Raw genomic sequence first — 26,699 nt, 5'->3', positions numbered from 1 at the left:
GCTCAGACTGGACTAATTATACCCCGTACCTAGCTGCAATATATCGGTTGCGTTGAGTAAGCGAATGAATGACCTCCCTCGTGGGGCCAAGGAAGCATGTATAATCTACCAGAAGTCTTATTTCCTTCGTTCTGAAAGTTGAAAGAATCATGAAACTGCTCACAGGGAGCCGCAAACGGTGATAATCACGAGGAGTTTGCGCGTGAGGTCTTGACCCCACGTGCGAGCTTTCGAGAACAACACCAACAACAACAAATCAGTTCACAATCGCTTCGAGAACTTTTGCCCCAATACATCTTTGCTACTTCGAAACACAAAATTGAAGACTGTTTTGTAATCTGTTGGCTGTTAGTTGACAGAGGAGGTATTCCTTTGGTGCAGCCATCTAACCAGTCGCAAACCCAATGACCAGCAAGAGCTGTGAAGTGCTCTGTCATCAGTAAGGAATACAGTCGAACCTGGCTAATTTGCACAGAATAAACGTCAAACAATATATAAATATCATCTTATATCACATGTGGTCACCTTAGCTACAGACAATGCGCCCGTAATGCAGACAACCGTGATACAGACAATTATTATGTATTATTATTATTATTTTTTTTTTTGTGGAGGGGGGGAGGGGGGGGGAAGGGGATTTATCACGCAAACACCTGGCCTGACCACGGCGACAAGCTGACGTTATCAAACAGACTGATCGTATTTCATCAGCTGTTTTCAGATTGAAAGGATACAAATGCAACGCACTTTAGTAAAAGGCAAAAACAACTCGTTTATAAAATAATTTATTGATATATTTCACAAGAAACGAATAATTGACCCAGAGCACATGAGATTACGAAAAAGTGGTACAAACCTAAATCTTCCCAACATGCCTAGTGCGAATCCATGGTGAGTGAGTCTGGGGAGGAGCATACAAAGGACGCCGAGAAGTCCAATCACGTGTTCTAGTTTCGGGTAATGATTCCAAGCTCATAGTGATATATTAACGATATTGCAAGCGAGAGTAACAAGGAATTAAATTGTTGGTTTTTAAACTGACTTTCTCTTGAGAAAAGAAAACGATTTTAACTTGAAAGAACAGTCCATACGCGAGCGAGAGTTATTTATAGGTTAAAAGTCTTTCTTTTTTTTTTTCAAATCCACATCTAACGAGCAGTGCCCTCTCTTTCCATGAAGATCGAGTGCGAGACGCGAAATCCACGCGCTTGGTCGATAAAAACTGAAGGCAAATATATTTTCCTGCTTGTACGCACGCGTGTTTTATTCTCGTCCACTCCAGGAGACACGATTCATGCAAGGCCTCTTACAGGAATGGACAGCAGCACAATAATATCAAAGCACTTTGTATCTGCCACTTGTCTGCGGACCACGGAAGGAACCCTGACGAGAAAGATTAAAGATCATTAAGGTGATGTTTAATACACGAAACAACTTGATTTTTTTTACCAACGATTTAACGCAACATAGCGCGCGGACAAGAAACGCGTTGCGTGATTTTGAAGACAGGTCAAAAACTTGCAACGAGTTGGCGCAACACCATTGCTTCGTTAAAAGTTGTCCGCGCTGTTACACCATAACAACTTTTAAGACAACAATATTGCGTTAATCACCCTTAAAGTCGATATGCGCCAATTAATTCGAAACTTCAACATCCCTCCCCCGTCCTCCCCCGGGTATTCTGGCCTCCCGGGGCCAAGGCCTGTATTCGAGGACAAATTTCCAGCTACAATCAATCACTATTCACGGTTTGGAAACAGTAATGAATCAATGAGGCCTTCGCTCACAAAGGCGAAACCGTGTTTTTGAAAAAATCCTACCTCCTAATAACCAGGAAAAGCTCGCACAAGAAACAGCAATTTGCCCGTGCTGTCACAGTTGGAAACTGCTAAACCCACTCACTCACTCACTCACTCACTCATTCACTCACTCATGATGCCCATTACGCCAAGGGGCGTGTAGGGCAGCAAACTGCTAAAACTGATTTATTAACCGTAGATGAAGAAAAACATTTTGTCTTGCCAAGTTTTGCTTTGATGGTTTGGTTGTTTTGTTTGCAAAGGTAGCTGGCGAAAACTTGAAAACTTTTCGTGAAACGACACCTAAACACGGGATACTTGGCCCCAAGAGGTCCAGGATGACGCGAAAGAGAGAACAAAGGAGAGACCCTTATCACTTGGGGGAATAAAAAGCTTTGTTTTTGCGCGGTAAGCCTCGCATGATTGAATTCGCGTCTGGCCGAGGCTTGCCGCTTTTTATTCCCCCGAGACTCAACATGGCCGCCGAGTGATAAGGGTCTATTTAGGTCATTTAGCGCAACCTGCTTTTAAACACAATAAAATTGGAAAATAATAAGGAAGGCATAATACATGAAAATTAAATATTGTGGAGGCAACAGATCTTCTGACGAATTGAGATATTGAGATTGAACTCAGGCGCGCGTCCTGGGCCGGGTTGTTCGAAAGTCGATTAACGCTAATCCACGATTAAAAGTTAACCGAGGTTTTCATCTCGCTCATTAAACATTATTTTAAAGGCTCATTTTAATCTAATGGTAAAGAAACGTCTATGGCAAAACTGAAGGACAAAAATCTTTTGGACGAATCCTTACGGATTAGTAAATATACTTGAATCAAAGTTCACGTTAACCCAGGATTAGTTTAATCGGGCTTTGAACAACTGGGCCCTGGCTTACTAAGGTTGAGAGTAACTAGAGTTACCACATTCAGGACAGTTTGATGCTTGCGATAGACTTCAAGTTTCACGAATGTTAAAGTAAAGGAGAGAGGGGGATGGGGGGTGGCTTACCAGTCTTATCATCTCTTCCTTGACAACCCGCTTCACCTCCACTTTAGCAAGATGGATCGAACGTTCAGAGGGACCTGGTAACACAATTGAAAGAAAATAAAACATGAGGTGAGATCTGGACTACAGTTACAAAGCCTTCCTCTTTTATTCTTCAGAAGAAACATTGTTACACATGGTTAATCAAACCAACGAGGGAGAAGAGAGCTTCAAAAGGATATCACACGAACGACGCATGAGTACAATAGTTACCTAGTCTGTTCCAGGCTCTCCGCAAATAGTAGGGCCGGAGAAAGGATAAAATCATGAGAGCCTGGAGAACAGGCTATACCTGTACACCTTGCATGTCACCGTCTCGCACTGTCGATTTAATAAAACGTAATCGGTTTACCTTCGATATATAGATAGATTTTCCGCTCGCCTTCCTTGGGTTCTTTGCCTACGAAAATAAAAGAACCATAATTTTTCCTGGATTTTACGTAAGAGGCTCATGGACTAAAATAAGACTGGAATGACCAACAATTGTATACAACAGAACTGAGTGCTTCCCTTATTATCGGCCACATCAGATGTTTTTTTTTTTTTTGATACACGTGAGATGTTATTATAACCATGCATACTTCAATCTTGGATAATTTAAGCAACGACGACGGCAACGCCAACGAAAACGTTACTTGAAAATATAACTCCACACAACTTCAACTACTTCGCGATTATTCCAACTTGTTAAAATTGTACAAAGTGACCGAACAATCCAGGAACTAAATTGGTAGAAACGGCATTCAGATTAGAGAAAAAATAAAAAAAATTGGTTTTGTGCTCACGTTCTCCACATAACCTTGAATTTGGTCATTTCGCGTTGTTGTTTTTGCGCAGGACGGCAAAGAAATGTACCAGAATTAAAAATGCACGTGCAGAGCGATTGTTTTTCTCATTAAACCTTTTGTTTTGTGGCGTTCACGTTGCTGTCGCAATCGTCGTTGCTTAAGTTCCCTAATACTAAGCCAAAAGTACCGGCCAGTGCAAATATCACCAAGGAAGCTGGGAGAGCATTCAAGCATCACCTTTGATTCCTCTCACTTGTTTTCACTACTCGTTCAGTCAATTTCTCATTTCTTGAATGGAATGCCGTTGATCCAAAAATTCAGACGGATGAAAAGAACTATGTTCGCATGTTATTTTTAGGTTCAGCTTTTCAGGAAAAATAAATTAAAATGGATTCCGCATGTGAATAATACCTGGGTGATATTAGTTTTCATTCAAAGAGGGCGATTATACATGACAAGTGGTTCCTCCAGGAACGTTTTCGGGGTAATTAAAAAGTTCCCTTACCAGCGAGAGGTGGGGGTAATGGAGGGATAGGCTTGATTTCCACCGCTCCCTCGGGTCTGGTTTTTCTCCTCCGGGGTAAGCGCGGGCTCATTCCCTGAACAGCGGCTGGTAATCGAGCCTAATCGGTCGCCTAATCGAAGGACAGCTACTTACTGAATTCTTGGATATACGATATTTATTGTGTAATTTTACCTGGAGGAAAGAAGGTTCCACGGACAGTAATGGCGGCTTCAGACACTTCTGTGATGTTCATTATTGTTTCCTGTTAAGAGATTTCCACAAACATCGAGTATACTAACGAAGCACAACTTTGCACACCACAAGCAAGCCAAGATTGATTGGCTCAATTGTCGATCTCAGTCTATATATTAATTAGATTACAACTTGAGATCTCGATTGCGTGATAGTTTTGAGGGCGAAGCCCAAATTTAAATTAGTTTTCGGTTTACTTTATTTATTTATTTATATATTTATATTTATTTATTTATTTATTTATTTTATTTAATCTTTATTTAATCACGGACAATTCATCAGCTACAACTAAATAAATCATTACAAAGATAAAGCCCAAACTGAAAATAAGGCCATTGCCGAAAAGCGAAGCTTTAAATGTCTAGTATCTGTTGGAAACTTTCTTTTTGGTTGGCTCTAACTTTCTCGCTCCGTCATTTTGGGGGGAAGGGCCGAAAATTAGTCTCGAAACATCGATTGCTGATAAATGGTCTCTGTGCTTCTGTTGTAAGCCGGTTTGTTTTGCGTTTTTCATTGTAATTATTTTATTTCTATGACGGCGATAAAAGGGCGCAACAAAAAATAACGTATAAATTCTCAAGAATGATTGATTCATAAATCGTCGATGCAGTGTTCGCTTTGCAGCGCCTCAAAACTGACAGGAAGTGACAGGAAGTCACAGGAAGTTGTTTAGTCACGCGCATGCTCAGTCGCTTGACCGCTGTGAAAGTTCCCACTTACCTTTGAAGTGACCTTCCAGCGTGCAGTCTGCGGGAAATCGTTAATTTCCACTTCATCCTCATATCGCTGTTCGTTCTCTGTTTGTTTTTCTTCCTGTTTCGTTTCCTCAACTGGAGCCTCATAGCCAATCTTCCCATGAATCTTTTCAGCTAGCTGTTTGGCTAGACCCAGGCCCTATCAAAAAGCGAGGGACAGACATGAAAATCGTGAGTACCGATAGGTGTCACCTTCTGCAGATCCCGGGCACGGCCTACCCAAGAGCGCTTACCGTTTGGTCACAAACCGAAACTTTCTGGGTAATTGTAACCGATGAACCGTACGTCGAGTATCTGGCCACAGAAAACGGCGGCCATAAGAGAACAAAACATATCTCGTGTTGCCCATTTAGCAGATGTTCCGAAGGCGTACAAGGGCTCATTCACCTTCACTCTGGATAGTTTATCCATTTTATAGTATACTTACAGTAAGAGCCGTGACTGTCCCTCCTTTGATGATCTGACTTGCTGCTTGCTGAGTTGGGTCCATATTCTGTAACAAAAAACAAACCACATACAGTCACTCTTTCATCTGTCTAAATTAAAAGCGTTCAGATTTTTGTTGAGAAGGTCGGTGTATTAATTTAGTTACCAAAAGGCATGTTTAGCGACAACGGAGAAAACGCAGAAGACAAGTTATTTGTCTGTCCGTGTAAGAACTGCCGACCCCAAAACTTATTCACCCTCCTAATTCCTGTTCTCAGATAATTTGGTGATTTCATGTTGTTTTGCGGCCGACAATTGTACCGAGATGTAACGTTCTACGTAAGTAAAAGGGATTCAAAGCAGCACTCTTTACGTTTCAGCTTAGACAGTTGACGTTATATCGGATCTTGGAGCTATCTGCCACTGTTTAAAAAAATTGCCACTGCCCAGTGAGTCGGGTCCCGACCACAAAAATGATCCAACTAGCAATGCTTTGAAACGCTCTGCCTTACTACTTAACCTCTCAGAAAAACTCAAGAGTCATTCACAAAAACTGAACGCAGAGAAAAGTTCTCTTTTACAATTATTCACTGAATATAAGAATAATACTCACATTTGTCCCAGCAATTATTTTTTGATTGATTTTAGCCGCGATACTTGTGGCCAAGTTGAGTTTGGCTGAAAAGAGAAACAATCACATTTACCTTGAATACTGGCAATTCATGTGGTGTAGATGCTGCATGTCAGTTAAATAAAAAATACAACTAAACAACAACGACAGTACCAGCACCCACTCTGTTCAGTGCATGTATAAGGATACCAATTACACAGTATTGGTTACTAACAGTTGACTAACATTTGAAAAACGTTTAATACCGATTTGATAAAATATTGCTTACCTTGTTGCTCGCCCTTAATTTGTTCGCCGCTTACAACAGGCGCTGCTTTCTTTATGTGAGGTTTGCCTTTACTGAACACGGCATCCAGCTGCTTGTCAATCTGACGAGAAAAAATAAACACATAAACAAACAAACAAACAAACAAACAAAACAACGACAAGCTAGAGCAGTTTTCAGTTAACGGACAAATTTTGCTATTCATTATCGCGTTCGTTGGACTCGGTTTTGGGTTCCAAAATGTACCACACTGTGGTACTTTAAACCAACAAAACAAAATGTTTTTAGTGTCTTATGTCATACAATGAAGGGCAAACTCAACACTGATCTCTCCCCGTGACCTGCGCGCTAAGAGCCAGTGACGTGTTTCCCGCGCTGTTGGCACAAGCTACATATTTCCATGGCGACACTCCATGTGTTCCCGTGCTTTCTTTTTTCCCCTATTGGTTAGCTGTGATACCAGCGATCCCTGTGGCTAGCATGCAAATAAAGAAGGCTTCTGTAAATAAATTAATTGCTCACCTCTTCAACAGCTTTTTCTTCGGCTTCGGCTTCATCGTCCGAGTCTTGAAGACCGAGGGCCTGGGAACGGACGACAAAAATGAGAAAATTTCAACCGCAAATACATCTTATATCAAGACCGCCACCTTCAAATGTACGAGGAGAAAACAACAACAAAAACCATTGCTGGCAAGAAACAGAGCCTATAGTGTACTCACCCACTTTTGGATCTTTTTCGCCTCGTTTACTTTTGCCGCCTCTTCGTCATTAAATTTAAATCCTACGGAAAAATTATTCACGCGAAGAAAACAGTCAAAGAGAGAAAGGCAATCTGTTTCACCACCTCGTAACAAAATTAACAAGTTTCGTGCGTATGCTAAAAAACACAAACCTTTCCCCGTGAAACCACTGTTCTTAACAACGTTCTTTCCTTCCTGAAAGAAAATGAACATAAATGTTACATTATACCACACTGTTGATGGTTTCTCAAAGATGGTTGAAAAATGGCTATTAATAAGAGCTTTCTAATCAAAGAGCCGAAAACCCCTGCATAATAAATATTAGGCTTGAAGTGGTAAGAATGAAGGACGGTGCCTTACGACTTTGCGGGAAAGCAGGTCTCAGCAAAGGCCATTGAAATGGTAAAAAATATTGGGGGAAGCCACGCATTTTCCAGAGATAATTCAGCCACAATATTTCTAAAAAGCGTTTACATACATAACCATGTATGGCGTTGGTTTCTAAATTGAAGCTTAATTATCTCTGAAAAATGCGTGCTTACCCCCCAATTTTCATTTTGGATCATCAATAGCTCTCGCTAAGATCTTCTTTTCCTACATAGTCATAAACCGCGCAAAAACAGTTTTGAATCAGTAGGCACCTTTCTTAATGCGCAGAACGAATGCGCAGTGGCAAAAGTTCAAGTTGGCACCGTACCGTGCTTAAAATACTGATGGACATATGGTAGACACATGAAACATATGAGAAATGATTTCCGTGGATGTAAATCATGACGGTTTGCAGGTAAACTTGACTTTCAGTCTACTGAGCTAGTCACCTTACCGCTTTTCTTTCCTCTGTATAATCCTGCCATAACTTGCGTAGTTCATCTGGAACCTCAGCCGCGGAAGATTCTAACGCCTGCAGAATTTACACCAGAGGAAAAACATAAATACTAACAATTGCGGAGGGGACAGCCAATCCAAACATATAGGGCGTTCCCGTTTGTCAGGAGCTACACGCTGGGTGGGGGGGGGGGGGGGTGTTGGAAGGCTGCAAAGAAGACGGCACAGAACAGAAATAGACGGAGGGCTTTAGTTTCAGACTTATCCTACGCTAGGAGCTAAGAAGAAGAAGAAGAAGAAGGAGAACAGTTACAGAATGGCCAAAGAATGGCTTGTAATCTGAATATCCCGGATTTTAGTTTCCTTGTTTGATTACACGCTGGAATTGTTACATGGCAGTTCAGTGTCACGCTTGGTCACGCTAACTGGTCACATACCACTTAGCCATATATCATGTCCTATCTGTGTTATTTCTCCAATTTGTTCTTAGCTAATTACAAACCACGAGCATACATTATTTAGTTGTTTATTCGTGCAAATAAACAATGGTTTAAAAAAGAAACACAAAAGTAATAAATAAAAAATATTTGTCCTACGCTAAGGTCAGCGGTATAAATGTAAGTGTGGTAAGTACTTGTCAAATAAAAGTCGGGGACATAATAATTACCACATATCAGGTACCCGCCGTAAGTGTTGTACGCCCAAGAATTAGGGGAAGATAGGCATGTATTTTACGTTAAATGAACATCGGGAAGTCAATTTTGCACAAAGTTTTCTCTTTCTTTACATCAGCTTAATGTTTGCAGAAATCTTCCATAGACGTCAAACAACTTTTTGATCTTAAGTAAAGAATTTGGCTCCGCCTTTCCGTTTATGGTCGCTGTAAATACAACATGGTTGTTACAACGAATTTTTAAACTACATAGACGACGTTAAAGAGATTTTACCAGCTATTTGTGTCATTCCTACCTTAATGATATCACCCGCATGCCTAACATGGGAATAAACAAGATAGTCAGACATTGCTTCACAAGAAGGAAAATAAAAACAAAAACAAAAAACACAAAATCAAACCACTGAGAATAAAAGGTATCTATGGTAACCGGCTCACCTTCCCTGCTCAGACGTAATAAACGTAAATGCAGTTCCTTTCCTCCCTGCTCGGCCAGTACGCCTAGAAAAAGCAAACAGTTTAGTTTTTAAAGAAACTGTGGTGCTGCGTCGGTGGGGAGCGGAAACAAATGTTCCGTTTTATAAGGTAATTTGTCCACTGTATAAAGATTCTTGAGTGCTGATGTGTCGAGCGTTAGGCCTTCATCAGAGCGAATTCCTTCGCCATCCGCTCTGACGAACGGTTAATGTTCGAAACGTCGGCATTCGAATTTCTTGACAGTGGCCAAATGACCTTATAAAACCAAACATTCGTAAACAAACAAGGGTTTTTATTCAGTTCTGCAATTGTCATTCTGTTCATTCTGTTTTCAAGTAACTGGAAATTGGAATTAAGAAATCTATTTTTCTTTGGTATTCCTTGGACTCACCCGCATCTGTGTACATAGTCTTCGTAGTGGTTTGGACAGTCATAATTTACCACAAGAATCAACTGTTTCACATCCAAACCTCTTGCAGCAACAGACGTGGCAATCTAAACAAACATGAAGCACTCACCATTAAAAACCATCTAAGCCCAAACATAGAAATATTAATCCTCTTGTTAACGTCTTTTTGGTTCCATACACGAGGGAGCGGTAGAGAATGTACTTGCGGTCTTGAAAAGATTTTTAACAACAAACGCTTGGAATAATTTACGAACCCTCAAAAACGAACGCACGAACGAACAAATCACGCACTACGAGTAAACAAATATTAAAAATTCCACCAATAACTGTTCTTGTTAATTTTAACAAATCGACGCCATGTTGCCGTGGGTCTGTTCAGTAATAGATCACAGATGACGTCAAAATGTGGTAAGAACAAAAAAGTGGCACACGAGGCGCAGTCGAGTGTGTCACTGATGTTCTTACCACATTTTGACGTCTTCTGTGATTTATTACTGAACAGACGCACGGCAACATGGAATCTATTTGTTTTATACAATAAAGAAGCAAAAGTTGTTAATGGTGACGTCATCTATGCGTATGTCCTCCAATAGATCATAGTGAGAACCAATCAAAATGCGTGTAGAATTCAGCTTATTATATAAACTCTTATAAACAATAGCTACGAGCCAATTAGCGCACCGGAATTTAGACAAGTTATTGTGAAAGTGAACTTGTCCTCATGTTCTTACCATTAGGTTAGTGACGCCATTCTTGAAGTCAGCTATAGTGCTATCACGATCAAACTGGTCCATACCTGGAAACACAATAAACTGATTACAGAATCAACCCCATAGACGACAAATTACAACACAAGAACCAAATCTGACTGGTCACTCTCCTTAGCATCGCATGCACATACAACAACTCTCTCAAAATAAATTTGAATTGTACCTCCATGCAGAGACAGACACGGGTAGGACCTCCGAAGCAGATCTTTAAACAACATGTCAGCTTTTTCTTGCTTTTCCACAAACACCAAGACGCTACCTGTCAAGACGAAGGACAACTGGGTGAAGGGATAAACCTGAGGCAAGCGCTAAAATGTCAACTTAAACAATATTTACTGCTTTTTCGGACAGTTTCTCAGGAAGAAAAGTGATCGGTTTAACAGAGTACAAAAATCAGATGCAAAGCCAAAATCGATTATAAATTAGGGATCGTTAAAGTTTTACAGAAGAATGGATGTTAATCTTTAGCCCCACTCCCCGAATTCAATCTTTCTTGAGCGAACCCCCACCCCTCAAAGGAGAAAAAATGGGAAAACTAAAGTAAAACGAGTTACATCAACTATACCCTGTCCCAGAGTTCCCTTCGATCTTCATTAAATTATCAGGAGGATTTTAGAAGGAGGATCGAAGACAATTCTGCTCGCAGGGTTTGTCTTTTCACTGCTGTAAATCATTGTATTATCTTCTCACGAGGTCGCTCTTAGGGGAATCATATTACCCCCTCCCCAGCTTGTAGGGAGGGGTCCCCTAAAAACGAACTTGTGGGACGCTATCGTTATATAGGCTAAACAACCAAAGTACAGACAGAAAACTGTTCTAGTGTAAAGTTTACCTTGCTCCTGGTAATTACCAAGCAACTCAAGCAGTTTCAAAAACTTGTCATCCTCCTCAATTACAACCTGGTGAAGTAAAACAAACCTCGGTTTCAGTAAAATACGGAACATTTAAATTATTTTAGCCTCCCAATCGTAATATTTCCTTTCAGACTTGGCATCAGTTCGAGAACAGATTTTAGAGCCTTATAGCAGTAAAAAAAACAACACTTTTAACCAGTTCCTGTATAATTAATACGATGACAACAACAGCAAGATTAGAAACCTACCAGATTTTGTTGTACATCTGAACAGACAATACTCCGACCACCAACTTGTATCTAGACGAAAGTACGATAAAAATTAAAAAAAGTACATGTTCACAATTCATTAAAGTTACCCGCAACAATCACCATACTTGTTAAATTCAATGTCTCAAGCTGTTATTCACAATACAAATATAATAAAACATGAACGTGTGCTTTCAACGCCCAACTGAAACAGGAGGTGCTGGTTAGACTACAAAACAGTCGAGTTTTTTTTTTCTCTTAAGGAGGCTCGTAAGGGTTTTTCGTTGTTGTAGTGTTGGTAAAATGATGAAAGATTACAAAAAAGTGAATCCGATCGCGAGGACAAACTATATACATCTTTGCAACTCGGTTGTTGGCAATACTTTAAGGTTAGTTATAACGTCATACAGGATACCATGAAAACAGGTCAGCTCTACATAAAGGAGCTCTAAATTTCCGTTTTTGCAAATTATCTCAAAAATAGCCTGCGAGCAAGCTCCTTCTCCCCTCCCCGCCCCTCCTCTTCCCCGAGAGCTTGCTCGCAGGCTATCTCAAAAACTAAGTCGGTGACCTACAGTTTTTATTACTTTTCTGGAAAGCACCCTGAATTCTTTAACTCCTTTGGTAATATGACAAAACGTTATCTAGTAGGTCTTGTGTCATGTCACGAAAAAACCAGTTTTTTCACCTACAGAAAATTCTACTGGATAACTTTTTTCCAAAAGTTTCTATTTGAAGTGGCATACTAAATGTTGCATGCATGCCAAAAAATCAAGACAGGTCACCGCGCAAAATTTCGAGATAAACACAAATGTTTCCTACAGCTTTTATTTCCGGTTGGCGCAATTTTACGCTGCATTTCCGACAGACCAACGGAAAAAATACGACTGTTTTGCAGTCTAAATACTGCTGTGAACCCAAGCCTGGTAAACGTGTTCATACCCACATACACACGCCCAGTTCCTGAAAGTCCGACCGAATAGCACAGATGAAATTATAATAGTCACATGTATGTACTAGATTGCACCTTAAGTATCTACATAATTTTAAAAGTTTTTATAGTAACTTGTGCTTCCACGTAATTTTAGTGTTAACTATACACGACACCAAGAGAATAATTTTTTGCTTTGTATAAATAAAGGATAACTGATTCTGGAAATACGTGTTGTTACGAACACTCGATTACCAGCCGCTGTTCGGGAAATAAGCCGGACCCGAGGGGCGGCGGAAATCTAGCCCAGATGTTACATACCTCAACTGGTTTAATTAGGATTTTTCTTGCCAACGCTTCCATCTGACGTGGGAATGTGGCTGAGAACATGACAGTCTGCTTGTCAGGTCTGATGCAGTCTATAATTCTCATTACCTAACACAAACAAGATAAGGATCAGAGTATTGATGATATGTGAAAGCTCTTCTATGAAAAAGATCGAACTAAAAAGCATCTACGGTGGCTCTGAAAAATTGTTCACAACCCTGTCTTATGGCGTTGGCGAATTTTTGGGACTAACCGTCTCAGGAGCACGTCCAGTGAAATTTTTTTTTTGTAAACTGGAGTAACTAACTGTACATTCTAGAGGATTTCACAAGACAGCCAAGCCTATGTTACACAAGGTAATTTTTCTTGCAACCAATGTCTTGCAAACCAAGTTGCATGAAAAATTGCTCAGTGTAACATGTCATGAAATGAACTTGTTGTACAACCTTTTTTAATTTCCGCAGCTGTTCTAAGGAGAAGAACTCAACTGTACTAAAAGAAATGTGCAATGCTCACTGCAACAAAACCGTTGCGAAAGAGACACGTTCATTTCAGGGCATGATGCACTAGGCAACGTCAATAAAAATTTGTCCAGTCTTGCGAGGTTTCTGCATGACCCGGACAAACAATGTAACAAGACTGGAGATGAGTGATGTGCAAATGATGGCAGCCTGGAACTTTATTTGATCTTGATTACAAATTTTATCCACTTACCACAAACCATTCTTCATACACAACAGCTTGCACAAACTACCCTGACCTCAAGGCCAATGGAAATAACTTGCTATTCTTACAAAGCAGAAAAACACAAAACTGCCCAGATGCAAAAAACAGGTTCCTAATTTATGCAGATGTCACTGGGGCTACTTGGGATCCAGCAGATGCTAATTGCATCTAGTGATTACATATTCTCAATTTCTGGTTTTCAATTCTCACAGGAAGGTTGTTCATCTGGAAAATCACTAACACAAGTGTTGATAAAGTTATCCTTCCAAAGAAAATTTTACCCAGGCTTCAATGTTAAGTGTTAAGAAAGAGGTGTTGTCATAAATCTAAAACCAAACAAGCAGGATATTGTAGAAATATATTATTACTCTGGGCCCGGTTATTCGAAAGCTGATTAACGCTAATCCAGTATTAAAAGTTAGTCGAGGTTTTCATCTCGTCCGTTTAAAATGGTTTAAAAGGCTAATTTCAAACTTAAGGTTAAGAAAAGTCTAAGACAAAACTGACGGACAAAAATCTTTTGGGAGAATCTTTATTAACCATTAATTAAACTCGCATCAAGTTCCGGGATTAGTTTAACCGGTCTTTGAACAACTGGGCCCTGAAGTGTTTGAGTTAGAAAAGAAAATATAGGCTACAGCTAGTGCTGAAACTGAGGGTATACAAGAATGTGTTCTCCTAATGAAACTACCAAATAATCATGTAAGAGTTCAACTTACTTGAGGTTCAAATCCCATGTCAAACATCCTGTCTGCCTCATCCAGGACTAAATACGTACAGCGACGGCAATTTGTCACCCGGCCTGCAAACATTTGAAACAAAAATTATCTGAGTTACTGACAAAATATATGCTGTTTTATGCCACAGGAACTGATGACCTGCAATCTGGCTTGGAATGGAAAAGATTTCATCCTCACCTCTCTTATGCTACACAAAATTATTTCAAACCTTATATAAACTACCACGGAAGTTTTCAATGACTTCCTCCTTATTTAAAACCTCCTATTCACGACTGCCATAAAAATTTCTGAACAATGTATGCGTACATCTCACCATTATTGGCAGTCAGCATGTCTATCATTCTGCCAGGAGTACAAACAATAATTTCTGCTCCACGCTTCAGCTCTGCAATCTAAAGGGGCGATTATTAGATGATCACTAATAGAGAGGCAAATTAAACCAAGATAGCAGGTACAAGATCTATAGCAACATATGAAGTTAAGCCAACCCAAGTTACAAAGCATTTTTCACATCTTTTCTGTTACTCTCATAATGGATTACAACAGTAAAGTTGGGTAACGGTCACTCTCTACTTGCTGGGGTGAAACACACCCTTGGGTTATGAAAACAATGAACATTAAGTGACAATAGTCCTGACCAGCCTTAAGAGGTATTTGTGGTTCTTACAATTGTATAAGCTACAAATCGAAACAGTAAATGTTTAGAAATCAAGTGATTTTCCCTATGATGATAGCTTGAGAAAGATGCCTCTGGCAGCCATGAACAAGTACATCTTACAGAGCAGTTACAGCTAGGGTTTGACCCTTTAAGCCAAATATTAAAATGCAAATTCTCCCCACTGTTCTTGATATATTTCTTGTAGTACTTGTTGAGAGAATTTGTTTAAACATCAAGACATGTTATCTTTGATGACCATTTCCTACATTCTCCTGCCTGGTATGTTCGATCAGTGAGTGTTATTGTAACGAGAAATTAGATAATGGTCACTATGGAGGCTTACAACTCACCTGCTCACTGATGCCTGTGCCACCATAAACACAGACGACTCGCAGATTAAGAGGCTTACAGAACTTCTTACACTCACGGAAAATTTGAAGAGCAAGTTCTCTGGTTGGAGTCATTATAACACCTGTAAGTTTTAAGGCAAAAAATATTGACAACACAAACAGCAGTAATAGAACCTGGGCCACACTGGTGGGAGGTTTAAAGTGCTCTGAAGCAAGCTGGCTACTTGGGGTGTGAAAAGGTCTAAAAGACAGCAAAGATGGATGACTTTCTTTAGTGGCTAATTATTGGCTAATTTTCTTGTGGGGTTGGCCTCTGCAAACTGATGGTTGCACTTTAGCTTGAAATAAGCTTAAATGAGCTTGTTTCTGAAGATGGAACTGTCTGTGACAAGGGAAAGGCAGGCAATAAACCAGATGAATTCATCAAATATTTAATCAAATGTTGGCTGGGTCTGTTTCTAATGTCAGAAAAAATAACAGCTGCCTCAAGTCTCAAAAAAGTACACGGATCCTTTTTGTATTACATATTCACAACTTCTGACCTTGTGTTAACCTTTTTTTACACAGCTTGTGTACTTGTAACATTTAATTATCTCACACAAACAAAGACTATATCAAAATCACAACATTTGTGAAATTAAAGAAAAAAAAAGCTTGACTCAGGGTGGAAGGAAAAACAATCTCCAAGGTACAATTAAAAATTATTATTCACCTATTGGTCCATCCTCTCTTTCAAGCTCTGGCTGATCTAATACATGACGATACATTGGGAGAAGAAATGCCAATGTCTTTCCACTACCTGTCTTGGCAATACCTTGGCAAAGAAAATTAATACACACATATTAAAATAATTTGGGCCACATTCAAATCTACAAAGGAAAGTCAAAATACAAACAATCTGTAAGATTAAAGCTTTGTTCCCACCTACCCCACCTATCTAATTCTCACCTATCATGTCCCGGCCACTCATGATAGTCGGTATGGCCTGAGCTTGAATCGGTGTCGGCTTCTCATAATTATTCCTTTAAACACAAAACCAAGCATTCAGGGTATTGATCACAAAAGAAAATTTAATGATGTTATGTATTTTGTGCAAATTCTCCCAAATGGCGCATACAAGGAAAATAGAAGAGCCGTTAAAAAAGCTTTCAAAGCTGTGAATTCCTTCAGTAATACAAAACTCTTAGAATAACACTGAGGTCCTTATTCCATTGACTGTGGTAATTTTTCAAGTATTCAGACATTTTTTTACTGATAATAAATGAAAGGCCCAGTGAAAAATGGGAGTAAGTAACAATGGAGATGCAGAAAGAGCTCTTTTTTTAAAAGTTGCAGAAATAATCCTGTGGTAATTCATTTATCCATCAGTGTGGTGATAAGCATTTTTGGAGTTAACTGTCATGACTAAAACATTTTGGGGAAATAACTTGCCTTTGTGCTAGATAGCAGATCAAATGACAAGAGTAAAATTAAATCAGTTACTTTTTGAGAACATCAAGAAGCTTTAAGCTGACTCCTGTTTGGGCCCAAGTCTTGACAGGTTTTGGACAGTCTTTGCCACGCACTCGAATGTTCTCAAGCTTAGCTCTGTACTCATCAACCTCTGTTCATAAAGAGACACAGTCGTTGAAGAATGGTCAACCCTAAGCTATTAAATTAACCATCTTAGATTATGGGGCTCAAGACTTCTATCACACAAATCATTTGATATGCATAGAAATTGATCACAGATAATCTAATTGTTTTAGTATCAATACTTTTTAATTAATTTTTCACCATAGTGATATCATATAATCATAATCAATCATATAGTAGCATCTGTGACAGAACTCTAGTATATTAATACAAGGAACAAAGACATGCTCTGACTACCCCGTGCTACCAGAAATTGGGGAAAGCAGAGAGTTTGCCATCACTCTCTAAAAGACTGGAATAAATTAGAGAGAGAGATCAGAAATGCACCGAATATTGCTACTTTTAAGCGAAACGTGTTTGCCAGATTTTTTAATTAACCATATCTGTAAGAATTTTTGTAGTTTTAGCTTCTTTGCTTTGATCATTTTTTTATCAATTTAAAGTTGTTAACCCCATCAATAATATCTTTGTAATTTCAGCTTCTAGTTTGAATTGCTGTTTTTATCAGTTTGTAATTGTGTCTTATATATTGTATTTTTTAACCTTTTGTATATTTAATCTTTATGGGACCTTTCTGAAAACCACGTTCCATGATGGAAGCTTCCTAATAAAAGATTATTATTATTATTATTATTATTATCATCATCATCATCATCATCATCATTATTATTATTATTATTATTATTATTATTTATGCTGATAGATGATACACTACAGATAACAAGCATTTTAGAAGTAATATATCACACAAGAGAAGGTGTGTTTCATCAGATATCCAAACACTGAGAAGTAGGTTGAAAAAAATCGAGGCACAGCCAAGTTTTTTAAAATGACTTCGAGGTGTTTGGATATCTGATGAAACACACTTTTGAGTGTTTGATATGGCTCTCAAAATATGATCAATAATTCTTGGAGTAAATTCAAGGCTAGAGTTGGCAAAATTTTATGGTAATTAGGAACATATATCCAAACCACGATCACAGTAGTGACTTTCTTTGTTTTCTCTTGATGAATTATTAATGAGTTTGAGAATAATAAAATAATCAAGAGAACATACCTTCTGGAGTCATTTTTGCAAGTTCTGGGACTTCAACATAAAAGTCCTTTCTAAAGGTCGAGTAATATACTTTGTCATGGTCAACAGCTTGGAGATCCTGACACAACAATCAAGCAATCAATTAATCACCCAATGGATATAAGCAAGGACTTTATAATCATTTTCATGATCTTAAGGATGGTGCCTCCTGTTGCTACTGTAATGTAATACACAAATGATATCTATGCAATATAACTACAGATGGCCCACTTATACAAAGGTATTTTTGCACAGGTTATAACTACTTGGGAAAAGCAGATCCTAGCAAGGGCTATTGGAATCCAAAATGAAAATTATGGGTAACCACACATTTTTAAGAGATAACTAAGCTTGAAATCGGAAAACAAATGCAATACCTTGCTATATATTTGAAAGCTTTTTAGAATTACTTTTGCGTAATCATCTTTGAAAAATGCATGTTTAACCCCGATGCTCCAATAGTCCATGCAAGGCTATGCTTTTCCTGCACAGTCACAAACTGTGCAAAAATACCTGTGAATTAGGAGGCACTTAATAATAACTAAAATATTGTAAGATGAAACTGTACATTAAATCTCCAACACTGTACCTTCTTCTTCTTGGTTTTAAAGTTTGCATAAGTTGATTCTATGGTCTCTTCTTCTACCTCTTCCTCAGAGGAATACTATGATTGAAACAAAAAACTAGAAGTTACTTAAAACATCTTTAATTCAAAAGCAAGTCATTGTTTTGAAGGCTTCTTTTAAACTGGAACTTTTTATAACCAGAAAAAATGGAAGTTGTTCAAAGCATTACTCTAAAGGAATGTACTTCTTTTTATTCCATGGATACACTCCTCTTCTCTTACAAGACGTCTCCTTTATTAATAAAATTTGCACTGTGCGACCTATATAGATATAGATACTGGTAGTGTCTTTTTTTTTTGCTCACCGGTAGCCTTTGCTTAGTTTTTGTTAGTCTTTCTTAATGTATTGTTAGTCTTTGTAGCTGTTTTTTTTTTCCTGGTTTTTTAAGGTTTTTTTCCCTTCTTCATAATTGGTGTGTGTCATATTTGTAGATTTTTGTCAATAAAGTTAATACATGTAAGTGCATTTGACGTAGAAAGAATGCACTCCTAATACAGATTGTAGTCGAGATTGTATGGGACAACATTGATTGAATGAATGGATCTTGGGACGCGTATCTGGTATCCCCCACAGATTTTGCAGGGCAGATGACATCGTCACCAACTTGGCAAAGGAGAGAGAACCTGGCATCAATGTACTCCCTAATCTTTGATTATAACTAGTAATTATAATAAAAAAAAAAAAATCAAAAAATCAAAAAAAAAATCATAGTTTCAAAAATATAGATAAGCAAAATTCCAAATTCTCTGTTCAGTTCCAAGTCACAGCAATATGACTTCTTCATCGGTGAATGCTGCAGCAAGTTTTTTTCCAAATATGAAACAGCACCACTGACAACAACAAAGTGGTTTTATATTTGGTAGATTACAAGTCAGTCTGCCCTGTTGCCTATTTAATAGAAAATTTGTAATGTGCCTTGTTCCTCAGTGATGTTTTAACTCATGGAATTTAGCTCTGATCTATCTGAACAGCATTTAAAAGAAAAGTATGGGGACAAGATAGGAGAATTTGTTCTTTGCTATTAGGGGTTATAATACTGACCTCCATAGCATCTTGATCATTTTCCATCAATTCACCTTTAGTTGGATCCTGAAAAAATGTGTAAGTTTCAATGCCAGATTTAGTCGTAACTTTACTGAATTTTTTTCAGGCTTTCTTTTCACAACTGCTTAAATGGGCAGGAACTGCAAGGATCTTTCTTCTATTTGATTACTGTAACTTGTAACGCACTTGCCACACATCCAATAACACAAGTCACTAATGAAAGTCAGAACAATTCCACGCAGCGAGTCATGCAAAAATTACATTTGTGCATTTCTATTAGGTACAAGCCTGATTTTTTTCAGGCTTTCTTTTCGCAACTGCTTAAGTTGCGTATATAACTGCAATGATCACTCACTTATTCAAGGTACATTTAGATGCATGAAATGAATAGGGAAAAGAATCACTCTTGCAACTACAGCATGTAGAAAAAAAATACAAACTAGTAAACAAATAAAACTTACCCTCTTCTTTGGCTTGGTCACTACATGAGTTATAACTGTTGTCTTCCCAGCTTTGCCAACCCCAAGCTTCTTCTGATCCATGGTATTGATTTTCTTAACCTTCCAATAAAAAGATACAATTTAAATTGTCACTGTGACCTTGTTTTCAGACTTATGTGCTCCAGTTTAAATATCATGAACCAACCCTTCATTGCAAAAAGGGCTCCCTTTTGAAGACTTTGTGTATAAAGGGCAGTTGTGGTTTAATGCTAAAGCCCTTAGTTTTAACCTTTTAGCTCTTTGTCAGAGCGAATTTAAGGGCTGTGACAAAGGGCTAACGCTCGAAATGTTAATAGCACTTGAATCTCTTTATGATGGCCAATTTATCTTTAGTTATCAACTCTGTTGATAAACCAAACAGCAGATAATGAGCCAGATCAAGTCCAGTGTCTGTTATAATAAGATTTAACTGTGTTACACTGTATGGCTACCTCTTTGCTGACATCAGCCATGAAGGCATCCAAAGGATCAACATCATCATCCTCTTCCTGCGGAAGAAAGAAAAATAAAATTAGTATTGAGAAACACTTCACTCTACCTAGTAGACAGGTGCATTAATGATGAATCTGACAAAAAGTGTAAATTATGCACTCACCGGTTCCTCCTTTACTTTACCATTAGTAGCAATTGATTGGGCTTTTTTATCTGCAACAAAGTTCATCTTGTTAAACTGTAACTGTACAGTGCATGTACACTTTCTGGGGGTGGGGGTGAAGGAGTTATGCTAAATGACTGTGCTAGCAATAATATATATAACTGAAACTGCTTGGGATGTGCTATAATATGGAGCTCTTGCAGCCTGTGTGTTTGATGTGGACTGCCAGAATCATGAGAAAATTGCTAGGCATTTAATGACAGTTAGTAAAGAAAAGAAGAGATGGTGCAGGTCCAAGGCCACAGGGTGTTGGCCCAATGTTCGGCAACTGACTTCCTGCCAAAAGCAGCAAGTAACACGTCATGATATTAAATGTTTATTAGCCAGGACACCAATGTCACTGTGAGGCGATTTACAGAAGAGTTAGGACTATTATATGGATGTAGAAAAACCATTGCCTAATTTGTGTAATAAAAAACTAATTAAGATCTAAAGTTAACTAAATGACATACAATAATAATAATCATTATGTTATTTGTGCTGGACCAGTCAAAAGGGGTAGTTAAAATCATCTTGCATCTGATTGAATTTTTATTGCAACACAATGACAGAGAATTATAATTCTAAATGAAGTGTTCTGTCATACTGTTATGATATACAGTATGAATTTAGCCTGGGCAATGCTAGGTTTAGTTTAATACACGTAAATCCCTTAGAACATTGAAGCTAAAAAAAGATAATTCTTGTTACTTACTGTTTATTTTTTTACTCTTCGGTTCATCTTCAGCCTCCTGTGAAATAAATATATCCAATGGAAAGTGACAAAGGCATACTCGGAAAAAAAATCTGAGTACTCCTATCAGGAGTTAAACCTAAGACCTTCCAATTACTAGTTTGAATGCTCTACTACTGAGCTACAGGAGACTCATGGGAGCTAAATTCATTAAACTAGGTTCATGGGACAAACATCCTGCATACTACTAGGATTGGAATGCCATTTGTGGCAATTTTATGCACAATGGAAGGAAAATGATGTATTATTCAGTAATGACACAGGCATACTAAAAAAAAGTATCCAATGGAAGTTATACTACTCTGTACATCTTGGGAGTGGATAAATGGGGTCTCTGGGCATTCAGCCTTCCTTTCCCATGCATATCAGATGGTTAATACATCAAACATATTAATCGGCTCATTGTCTGGCTTCCTCAAGATGTGGCCAAGGAAATGGAATTTGTATTGCCCTATCATCACGGTAAATGGAAATTGACTGATATGCTTCAAGACAGCTTCTTGTAAACAAAGTCTATAGCTGCTCTGTGCCGAGCATTATGCAACAGCAACTTGTAGTGAGATGGTATTTTTTTTTGTGTGTGTGGTTTACAGGAGTAATAATTTTTGACAAAATGTGAATGGTTTTCCAAATTTCCCAGGTAAAAGTTTAAAAACACTGAGAAGTATAGTACTTTGGTCTTTGATATTCTTAACAAGAACACGATTATGAGTAAAATACATGTACATGTATATAGCAGGAAAAAGAGTAAAGGGAATTCATGGTGAACACTTTACTGACCTGTGTCTCTTCCTTGATGCCTTCTTCATCATCATCCTCATCATCATCCTCATCATCCTCAAGGCTCCACGCCTTCTTCTTCTTTTGTTGTTCCTCATTTACAGCTTCACTTTGCTGTTTGTCTTCTTGCTCTTTCTTTCGCTGAGCTCTCCATGCTTCTATCCTGTTATAATATAATCATCAACATTGAAACAAAGATTATTTTTTTACAAAGCTTTTGCTTCTAATTCAAGAATTTCAAGAAATGTGTAAGGTTCTGGGCATTGCCGTTAAAGGGTTAAGAGAGAGCACACAGTCAAACTGGTTATATTTGACACTCTGCTAATTTCATGTACACTGTACCTTTCCCGTCTCTTCTGCATCTCATCTTCTAGTCTTCTCTGTTCAGCATCCTAAGACAAAATCAATGTAATTTACGTCTTGAGTTAAATACTACACCTAAAGATAAACAAACTCAATCCACATGCTTAAGATACTAAAATGGCTATGCTGTTTCCAACTCCTCTAAAATACCTTTAGCTACCATCAGACACTGGAGTGAAACCAACAAGCAGATCCCAGTCTAGCCTCCTATTCAGAAATTCTTTGGCTTGTCACGTCACAGTGTCCTCCCCATGTGGGGACAAGCCAAAGAACGTCTGTGTTGGAGGCTAATCCCAGTCTGGTAGAAAGCAATGTGTTCATTGATTTGCCTCAGTCTGTTTAGCATGCATATGAGACCAATAAGTCAGTGTCTATCTTAACAATAAAAATAAGTCAATTTACTAAACTACGTATATTTATTGTTTCAGTATTTATCTACAATATGAATACCTTGTCATTCTCATCGTGTTTTTCATCTACGCTTGAACTTGCAACATCCTTTGAATTCTTTGACTGAAAAAAATTATTAAATTGATAAGGATGAAGTACTGTATTCGAGATCTAGTTATATAATTAGTATGGACGGTATAGTATTGGAAATTTAGTTCATACGGGAAGGAAGAAATAAAAGCAATAATTTATTATAATTTTATACCTCTTTTGATTTCTTGTTGTCTTTGGTTCGATCAGAGCTTTCATCTTCATCTCTTCTTCTCTTGTCTCGGCTTATAAAAGTAGACAGACAAAAAAATTAACCCGATTTTATAACAAAATAATGAAATGAGTTATCATCGCTGATGAAGAGAAGAGACGTAATCAGGTATGTTTCACATCCTGACCTAAAACTTGCCAACTAATGATGCAACAGCATCTCTAAGGCCTTAGCTTAAGATGAAGGTCATTTTGATAAAAAGAAAAAAAAAGACGAAGAAGAAGAATTTTCTTATGTCATTTGTTTTGTATCTACAGGCAGTTTCTGTGAAAAATTCCTCATAAATTATTTTATTCTGCACTAATAGACCAAATGATTGACTGATTAATGGATGATTAACCAACTATCTGCCCAACCAGACAAGGGGGCTTTCAGTAAGACTTGAAGCCAAAACTGACACAAAACCAGAACAGATATATTTTTCTGAGCACCCAAGGCCATACTAAGTAGCGGCAAAGTGAGAAACCCTTGAACACCATTTTCTTTGTTCCCATGACAATGCATGCAAATAACTGCATCCCACCTGGTTTTAGACTTCCTTTGCTCTTTATCAGGACTTCTACTTCTTGATCTTGACCCTGAAGAACTTGATCGGTTGCGACTCCTTGAACGCCTTTTCCTGTCCTTATCTCGATCTCTTTCCCTCTCCTTACTGCGTGGTCTCTCTTTTCTTCTTTTCTCGTGGCTTCTGCTGCGGGACTTACGCTTTCGCTGACTTTCTTTGTCCTTCTTCTTGAAACTGGGGCTACGGCTGCGACTTCTTGATGATGCACTGTGTGATGAAGCACTTTCTGATCTTTTTCGTTTTCTATCTCTTTCACGATCTCTTGGTCTCCTGTTACTTTTATCTTTTCCTTTTTCTGGGCTCTTGCTTTTAGATCGCTTGCGCTCCTTATTTCGTTCTCTACTTCGCGATCGCCGACTCCTGTCTCTACTACCTGACCTGGATCGAGACCTCTTCTTGCGTCTGTTTAAATATAAACAACATTTTTCCTCTTAAGATAAAAGGCAAATAAACGCTGACTGATTACAATAATCTAGACATAAATTCAATAATATTTCCCCCTAACTACATGTATCCAAATTTTGTTGCTTTTGCTTGTGAAATAAAAGGAGAATTTGAGCTTACATCAAAAGTCACTTAAGACCTTGTTCCGTGCACCCCTTCAATTGATAACAATAATCTAGACATAAATTCAATAATATTTCCCCTAACTACAAGTATCCAAATTTTGTTGTTTTTGCTTGTGAAATAAAAGGAGAATTTGATCTTACATCAAAAGTCACTTAGGGCCTTATTCCGTGCACCCCTTCAATTGATTACAATAATCTAGATATAAATTCAATAATATTCCCCCCTAACTACATGTATTCAACAAAATTTCCTGGGCTCATGGTACAAACAAGGTGCAGTATAGGGCAAACTACCTACAAATAACTATTGTGTATAAGACTTTCCAGAGGCGTATCAGTATTAGCAGCTGGACTTGAAAATACCAAGGCATTTTCCATCCAGTCAACATTAGCATTTTAACCGGTTGAAATGTAAATTGTATGCACAAATCCAAAATGATAGAAATCTTCTGGAACAAACGGATAACCTTTCCTTGGAGGAACTCCACTTTTTACGTTGACCAACTGGTGTAATGGAAATTACCATTCATTTGCACAAAATTTACATTTCCACTTTGTTGTCTTTTTGCGCCATCATTGCGCCACCAGGTATTTTTTTTTTTTATCAACCAATGAGATTGCAATTTGGCACGACTCGAAAGGACCCTTTCCATTTGCACAGTCATACACAAAGGGCAGAGCACAAAATGAGACTTTCATTCATGCTCTCCAGTACAACTATCTAGCCTCTTCCTCATGTTAGTGTACTTACTTGTTGTCTCTTCCCATTTGGTGCAACAAATGTCAATCAAAATGATGGTCTTCAATATTTAGGACTTACTGAAAAAGAAATTACAACTTCAGAATTAATTATTTGAGAATCAAAGTTGAGCCAGAAACAATAAAGTACTTTATTATATCTATCAGTTAGTGCACGTAGTGTGATTGGTCAATTTGGCGGGTTGAATTTCAATACATACAGCCCACTAAATTTGAAAGTTGTTCCTTTCCCGAGCGACAATTTAATAACCAGACTAGTAACTGGAAGGACATGGGTTTGATTCCTGCTGGGGGCTCAGGAATTTTTTCCGAGAATTTTCATTGTGCACTTGTTATCTATTTCATTTTCATAGCATTAGGTGGTTGGCTGGTTTGCTAAATCTCTAAGTGTACACAACACTTATTTAATGTGCTTGCAAGATGCAGGTAATTAAGCGTGTTGCTTATATGACTAGTGTCCAGTGTGCTTGCGAGATGTGAAGTCCTCAGACCTATACCCCAAGCCTGTGATCTGCTTACCATATGAGTCGCCCATAGCTCAGTGGTTAGAGCATCCCGCAGACTAGTAACTCAGGAAGGTCATGGGTTCGATTCCTGCTGGGGGCTCGGAAATTTTTTCCAAGAATTTTCATTGTGTACTTGTTATCTATTTCATATTTTTCACACTGGGATGACTCCAATTTTATCGCTGACATGGCACCTCATTTAAAGATAAGGTATTTTCACTGATAAATGAATTTCAAAGTTTTTAAAAGCAAGTGAAAGATAAAGCAAGGTGCACTGAAAGGTGACAGACTTGTATGCTGGGACAGCAAGCGGATAACAAGCTTATCCTTGACAGAGGTTTTTTTTTCAGTCAGTGACAGTCACGCATAGTCAAAAAAAGAAAATCGAGTTCTCCCAACAGCAGCAGATCCTATGACTGGATAGAATCCAACATACCAAGCTAGCCAAAAAATTATTGTCTTCATTCATTGTTAAATGCATAAATTATATTAATCAATGGGGCATCAATTTATAACTTTATTATATCTTTTTCAGTAAGGTATGAGCTGCATGCTGAATGCAAGCACGCTTCCTGATCATAAATATGGTGATCGAATCATAAACGAACAAAAGTGACTGTATCAAGAGTCACAGTGAATGAAAGCATGCCTACCTGCGTGAAAGAAGGTGACCAGCTGTATTGGATGCAAGTTTTAAACCATGATTTTGTCTCAAAGATGTAAATATAAACGATCAAAGACGTCAGAAGTTGAAGATTTTGGCAGAAAACGAAAATCCGACAAAATCAGGCAGACTTGTTCCCAGTCCCTATCAGGCATTCCTGGTCCCAGTCCTTTATCCACGCATTGGAAAGTTTTATAAAAAATCTTTTACACAATTACCTGACTACAGTAGAGGAATATTACCGATTTCTTTTGTTTTGCTGTCTCAACTTTTAACCCATCTAGATGGCTCTCCTAAAATGGGTGCTTTGGTGTTCAAG

At 38.2% G+C, this 26,699-nt stretch overlaps 1 protein-coding gene across 4 annotated transcripts; it reads right to left on the bottom strand.

The window, feature by feature from the left end:
* Positions 1 to 769: 769 nt before the first annotated feature.
* Positions 770 to 26,525, bottom strand: LOC146489570 (putative ATP-dependent RNA helicase DDX46). Of its 4 annotated transcripts, XR_014863662.1 has the most exons (41): positions 26,370 to 26,525; positions 25,203 to 25,270; positions 23,841 to 24,284; positions 23,261 to 23,330; positions 23,056 to 23,118; positions 22,585 to 22,634; positions 22,243 to 22,405; positions 21,424 to 21,460; positions 20,670 to 20,719; positions 20,506 to 20,562; positions 20,036 to 20,134; positions 19,572 to 19,619; positions 18,494 to 18,568; positions 17,887 to 17,983; positions 16,677 to 16,797; positions 16,143 to 16,216; positions 15,907 to 16,008; positions 15,195 to 15,316; positions 14,500 to 14,578; positions 14,166 to 14,248; positions 12,715 to 12,828; positions 11,463 to 11,513; positions 11,193 to 11,259; positions 10,524 to 10,619; positions 10,322 to 10,386; positions 9,573 to 9,676; positions 9,143 to 9,205; positions 9,001 to 9,022; positions 8,030 to 8,107; positions 7,359 to 7,401; positions 7,186 to 7,247; positions 6,989 to 7,048; positions 6,470 to 6,569; positions 6,184 to 6,248; positions 5,572 to 5,637; positions 5,110 to 5,283; positions 4,330 to 4,399; positions 3,197 to 3,244; positions 2,809 to 2,882; positions 1,083 to 1,383; positions 770 to 1,047 (listed from the first exon to the last, which is right to left on the bottom strand). XR_014863662.1 is itself a non-coding variant. In XM_085104943.1 (40 exons), exons 2-40 carry the CDS (start codon positions 25,217 to 25,219, stop codon positions 1,336 to 1,338), a joined length of 3,321 nt encoding a protein of 1,106 aa, XP_084961069.1. In that variant the 5' UTR covers positions 25,220 to 25,270; positions 26,370 to 26,525; the 3' UTR covers positions 770 to 1,335. The 4 variants fall into 4 exon arrangements, 3 of the variants coding, with proteins under 3 accessions (XP_084961069.1, XP_084961084.1, XP_084961076.1); XM_085104943.1 differs by having other exon boundaries at positions 770 to 1,383; XM_085104958.1 differs by having other exon boundaries at positions 770 to 1,383; positions 23,056 to 23,112.
* Between the last annotated feature and the right edge of the window lie 174 nt (positions 26,526 to 26,699).

Source organism: Pavona decussata, unplaced genomic scaffold (assembly GCF_977016875.1).
Source record: "Pavona decussata unplaced genomic scaffold, jaPavDecu1.1 SCAFFOLD_5, whole genome shotgun sequence".
Taxonomy (NCBI): domain Eukaryota; kingdom Metazoa; phylum Cnidaria; class Anthozoa; order Scleractinia; family Agariciidae; genus Pavona; species Pavona decussata.
Note: the sequence above shows the minus strand (reverse complement) of the source record. Positions and strands in the feature narration are given on the sequence as shown.

Excerpts from the sequence above, each read along its gene's own strand:
- LOC146489570 (XM_085104943.1), bottom strand. Across the intron at positions 22,406-22,584 it reads ATGCAGAAGAGACGGGAAAG|GATAGAAGCATGGAGAGCTC; the intron begins GTACAGTGTACA and ends ATATTATAACAG. Across the intron at positions 4,400-5,109 it reads GCTGGAAGGTCACTTCAAAG|GAAACAATAATGAACATCAC; the intron begins GTAAGTGGGAAC and ends ATCTCTTAACAG.